The sequence below is a fragment of the Babylonia areolata genome, chromosome 16 (assembly GCF_041734735.1).
Source record: "Babylonia areolata isolate BAREFJ2019XMU chromosome 16, ASM4173473v1, whole genome shotgun sequence".
Lineage (NCBI taxonomy): Eukaryota > Metazoa > Mollusca > Gastropoda > Neogastropoda > Buccinidae > Babylonia > Babylonia areolata.
In genome coordinates this window covers 28,687,885-28,692,884 of record NC_134891.1, presented here as the reverse complement: position 1 = coordinate 28,692,884, position 5,000 = coordinate 28,687,885, and the positions used below count along the sequence as shown (strand labels likewise).

General features: G+C 40.6%; 1 protein-coding gene across 1 annotated transcript in view; it reads right to left on the bottom strand.

Annotated features, from left to right (window-relative positions):
• The window catches only part of LOC143291296 (tetraspanin-18B-like), a 19,322-nt gene that overhangs the window by 10,410 nt on the left and 3,912 nt on the right, over positions 1-5,000 (bottom strand). The window contains exons 3-5 of the mRNA XM_076601145.1: positions 4,650-4,862; positions 2,296-2,370; positions 492-602 (exon numbers count right to left, since the gene is read on the bottom strand). Coding sequence (XP_076457260.1) covers positions 492-602; positions 2,296-2,370; positions 4,650-4,862 — 399 coding nt within the window. The remainder of the gene's footprint in view (positions 1-491; positions 603-2,295; positions 2,371-4,649; positions 4,863-5,000) is intronic.

Below are 5,000 nucleotides of genomic sequence, written 5' to 3'. Positions count from 1 at the left end.
ATCTTCTTCTTCTCCTCCTCCTCCTCCTCCTTCTTCTCCTTCTTCTTCTCTCTTTCTTCTTCTTCTTCTTGCATTCCTCCTCCTTCTCCTCCTTCTTCTTCTTCTTCTCGCATTCCTCCTCCTCTTCCTCCTCATCCTCCTCTCCTTCATCTTCTTCTTCTTCGACATCGTCACGCTTGTAGTCCTCTGTATTGGCCATATTACAAGGGGTTTTTTTTCGGCATACCAGCATACCACACCACACCACACCATACCATGTCATAAACTAACATTACAACAGGAAATTAACAATGCGGCCAGGAGATGAAATGATTATCAAATAGTAAAGAGTGGTAACTTTCTCCAGTCACAAGGTACGCAACTTCAAGGCAGTGTTGCTTACGCTACCGATTCAGCAGGCACACAGGTAAATAAAAGGTACATTGGAACAAACCCAATGTGTTACAACAGAACCACGTGTGAGATACGTGGAAGGCAAGTGATGGACCTACCTTCACCTGTGTGTAGTCCAAGGCCTGGGAGAAATCGATGGTGGAAGTGGAGAAGCCCTGGTACTCTGTTTTCAGCTTCGTCTGCAGGTGACTCAGCAAGTCGTCCTCAACCTGTAGTCTTGTTTTTGTTATTGTTACTGCATTTGTCTTGTTGTTTTTTGACTCAAAGTGAGTCTATGTTTTAACCCGGTGTTCGGTTGTCTGTGTGTGTGTGTGTGTGTCTGTGTGTCTGTGTGTCCGTGGTAAACTTTAACATTTTCTCTGCAAATACTTTGTCAGTTGACACCAAATTAGGCATGAAAATAGGAAAAATTCAGTTCTTTCCAGTCATCTTGTTTAAAACAATATTGCGCCTCTGGGATGGGCACAAACAAATAATAAATGAAGCCTAATTATATGCAAACTGCATTTACTGTTATATTTATATTTTTTGTATTCTCTAAACTTGGCACTTTGATCTAATATTCTGACACAACAACAAGAGCAGTCATTATTATCATTTTTTTGTTCAAACAGGAACTTCTTTTGCTAAGCATGGAAGTTTTATTTATTTTGCAAACGTTTTGGTGCAGATAGTAAAAAAGGGAAAATACTCTGTAATTAATGCTAGGGGACTTAATTCGAATCTGGTTAGGACTCTTTTTTTTCTTTTTTTTTTTAACGCGAAGCTTTCTAATAACAAATACAGAACACATTTTAACGATTAGATTTCTTTGTATCACAAGTGAGTCTTGAAGGCCTTGCCTCTCTTGTTTTCTGTTGTTGTTGTTGTATTGTTATTGCATTGTAATGCCTTGTATTGTACTTTATTTTGTTGTATTGTGTTTTGGCTGTGTTGTATTGTATTGTATTGTGACGTTATTGTATTGTATTGTTCGTGTATTGTATTGTATATAGTTATTGTATTGTTAGTGTATTGTATTGTATATTTATTGTGTTGTTAGTGTATTGTATTGTTATTGTTATTGTATTGTAAGTATATTGTATTGTTGTTGTTATTGTACTGTTATTGTATTGTGCAGTATTGTATTATTATATTATTGTAATCCCTTGTATCGTACTTTATTGCGTTACATTGTATTGTATTGTATTGTATTGTACTGTTATTGTACTGCATTGTATTGTATTTTTATCGTATTGTAATGCCTAGTATTCTACTGTATTGCGTTGCATTGTACTGTTTGTTTGTTTGTTGTTGTTGTTGTTTGTACGTGCGCTCAGCACATGCAACACACGGGACCTCAGTTTATAGACTTATAATTGACTGGCGTCCAGATTACCACAAGAATGGAGTGATGGCCAAGAGGTAACGCATCCGCCTAGGAAGCGAGAGAATCTGAGCGCGCTGGTTTATCTCTGTCTCTCTCTATCTCTCTCTGTCTCTGTCTCTGTCTCTCTGTCTCTGTCTCTCTCTCTCTCTCTCTCTCTCTCTCTCTCTCTCTCTCTTCATGTGTGTGATTTCTTTTCCTACCATCGCAATTTGAAAACAAACAAAAAAAGTGATCAGATTATTAGAATAAATATCAAACAAATAAATGAATGAATAAATAAATAAATCGATAAATAAATCAATCAATAGATAAATGAATGAATCAATGAATAATTGAATAGATAAATAAATAAATAAATAAATATGTACGTGAATCTTGACTCCTGTTTGCCTTCACACACACACACACACACACACACACACACACACACACACACACACACACAGAGGAAGAGGGGGAGGGGGAGGTAGGGTAGGGGGTGAGGGGGTAGGAACAAGGGGAGAGAAGCGTTAGACGAAGGTCACACCACCCACCTGGTCCCGGAATACGAACGCGACGGCACAGGCGCTGATGGTCAGGACACAACACAACACCACCAGTCCTATGTACTGTGGTAACAGAGGGAGAGAACACACACACACACACACACACACACACACACACACACACACACACACACACACACACACACACACACACACACACGGCATTACGTTTTTTTTCTTCTTCTTCTTCTTCTTCTTCTTCTTTCTTGTTTTCTTTTTTTTTTTCTTTTTTTTCTTTTTGTTGTTGTTGTTGCTGCTATTTTGCTTTAGTGTTGCCTTTTTATGTTTATTGTCTTCGTCACAGTAGAATATTGTTGTTATTATTATTATTATTATTATTATTATTATTATTGTTATCATTATTATTATTATTATTATTATCATTATTATTGTCATCATCATCATCATCATTTTTATTGTTTTTATTACTATTAATATTATAATTATCATCATCATTATTATTACTTATGATGATGATGAACATTTACGCACAGTTTTGAAAAAAAAAAAGCCCTAAGCGTTTGCAAATAGAACACATGTAAATATCAAAAAGGAAGAAATTGACCACAAGATACCAAACATTCTATATTTAAAAAAATATTCCTCCCTAGAAGCCTAGAGGCAATAGACTCAATTGAAAAGTTACATACCCAGGCATGTAAAACATTGTTAAATGTTTCAGCAAAAACACGAAATAAATGTGTATATGGAGAGCTGGGTAGATATCCGTTACACATAATTTCATGCGTGTGAGCAGCAAAGTACTGGTTAACTCACTCAGTACGGCCAGTCCTCTCTTCTCCTCTGCACAGACCCCTCGGATGTCCAGTGGGTGTCTGAATGACCCAATCTTTAGCTTCCGTCGTCAGAATTGTGGTATTCTTTGTCAACATTCACGTCTTCAGTATAAGAGCCTTCCGCTTGCAATATTTTGATGATGGTAATTGGGGTGAAACGCTGTTAACATCGTCTCTTTCGCCGTTCGTATGGAAAGAGTTAAAATTACTACATATGAATATCAGCAGACTACCAAAACAAGCTTAGCTAATGCAAGTTAATATGGACGAAAACGGAAAATTGTGTTGGGCATCGAGACATACTCCAGAAATGTGGTTTTGGTTTTGTTTGGCTGAACAAAGGTGTTGGGAATGAACGATCTTTCCTCTTGTTATTAAGAGATCGACTCGTTGCAAACTTTATTGACGACTTGACAACAGCAATTAACACTAGAGAGATTTCCGGACGGAACTGATGTGCCGCAATTGACAGCAGCAGTATTGACATGTCTGACTGATAAATTTTTGCATGGACAGTGTGTTGTCAAGGACAACGCCGAGGTTCTATGTTTGTATGAATGTGTATGGATAGGCATTATATAAGTATCCGTATCATCATCATCATCAAAACTCGCAATATTTTCCTCCAGTCCAAGAAAGAAAGAAAGGACCGTTGGAAAGAGAAAAAGAAGGAGAAAGAAGAAGATAACAAGGGGTAAAAAAATTTTTTTTTTTTAAAGTAAAGACATCAAAATTAAAAAAAATAAAACAAACAACAACAATCAGAAAGACCTGTGTGTGTGTGTGCGTGTGTGTGTGTGTCTGTGTGTGTGTGTGTGTGTGTGTGTGTGTGTGTGTGTGTGTGTGTGTGTGTCTGTGTCTGTGTGTCTGTGTATGCATATATGTACAGTGTGTGTGTGCGTGTGTGTGTGTGTGTGTGTGTGTGTGTGTGTGTGTGTGTGTGTGTGTGTGTGCCACAGTGTGTGTGTGCCACAGTGTGTGTGTGCCACAGTGTGTGTGTTTGTGTGTGTCTGTGTCTGTGTGTGCGTGCGTGCACGAGCGCGCGCGCGTGTCATGTGTATGTGTTCGTTTGTTTTTTTCTTAATTTTCTCCCCTCTAAAATTCCCTCCCCTCCTCTCCCCTCCCCTCCCCTCCACTCACTCAAACTCACCAGTTTCAGTTTTCAGTCTCAGTAGCTCAAGGAGGCGTCAGTGCGTTCGGACAAATCCATATACGCTACACCACATCTGCCAAGCCAGATGCCTGACCAGCAGCGTAACCCAACGCGCTTAGCTCTCTCCATACGAACGGCGAAAGAGACGACGTTAACAGCGTTTCACTCAAATTACCATCATCAAAATATTGCAAGCGGAAGGCTCTTAAACTGAAGAGGTGAATGTTGACAAAGAATACCAAAATTCTGACGACGGAAGCTAAAGGTTGGGTCATTGAGACACCCACTGGACATCCGAGGGGTCTGTGTAGAGGAGAAGAGAGGACTGGCCGTACTGAGTGAGTTAGTCAGGCCTTGAGAAGAAAAAAAAAACACAAAAAAAACCAACTCACGAGCACGTGCAAACACCGCTGCTTCCTGTGCACGGCACAGCAGCCGACGAAGCCGAGGAAGAACAGCACCAGGCCTGAGGTGATGAGCAGGGCGGCCGCCTTCTGCAGGAGGCCGAGGTCGTTGGTGGCCACATCCATCATGACCAGAGGCCGGACCCGCTCCCGGTACAGCAGTACCCAGGTACCCATGGCCATTCCGCAGATACCCACTGCCTGTGGAACGAGAAGAGAGGGGGGGGGGGGGGGGGGAGGGGGGTTAATATTATGCAGGGGGTTACAGGTGGGTAGGGGTTGGTGGTGGTAGAGGAGGAGGAGGTTTGTGTATGTGTGTGGGGGGGAGGGGGAGTTGAG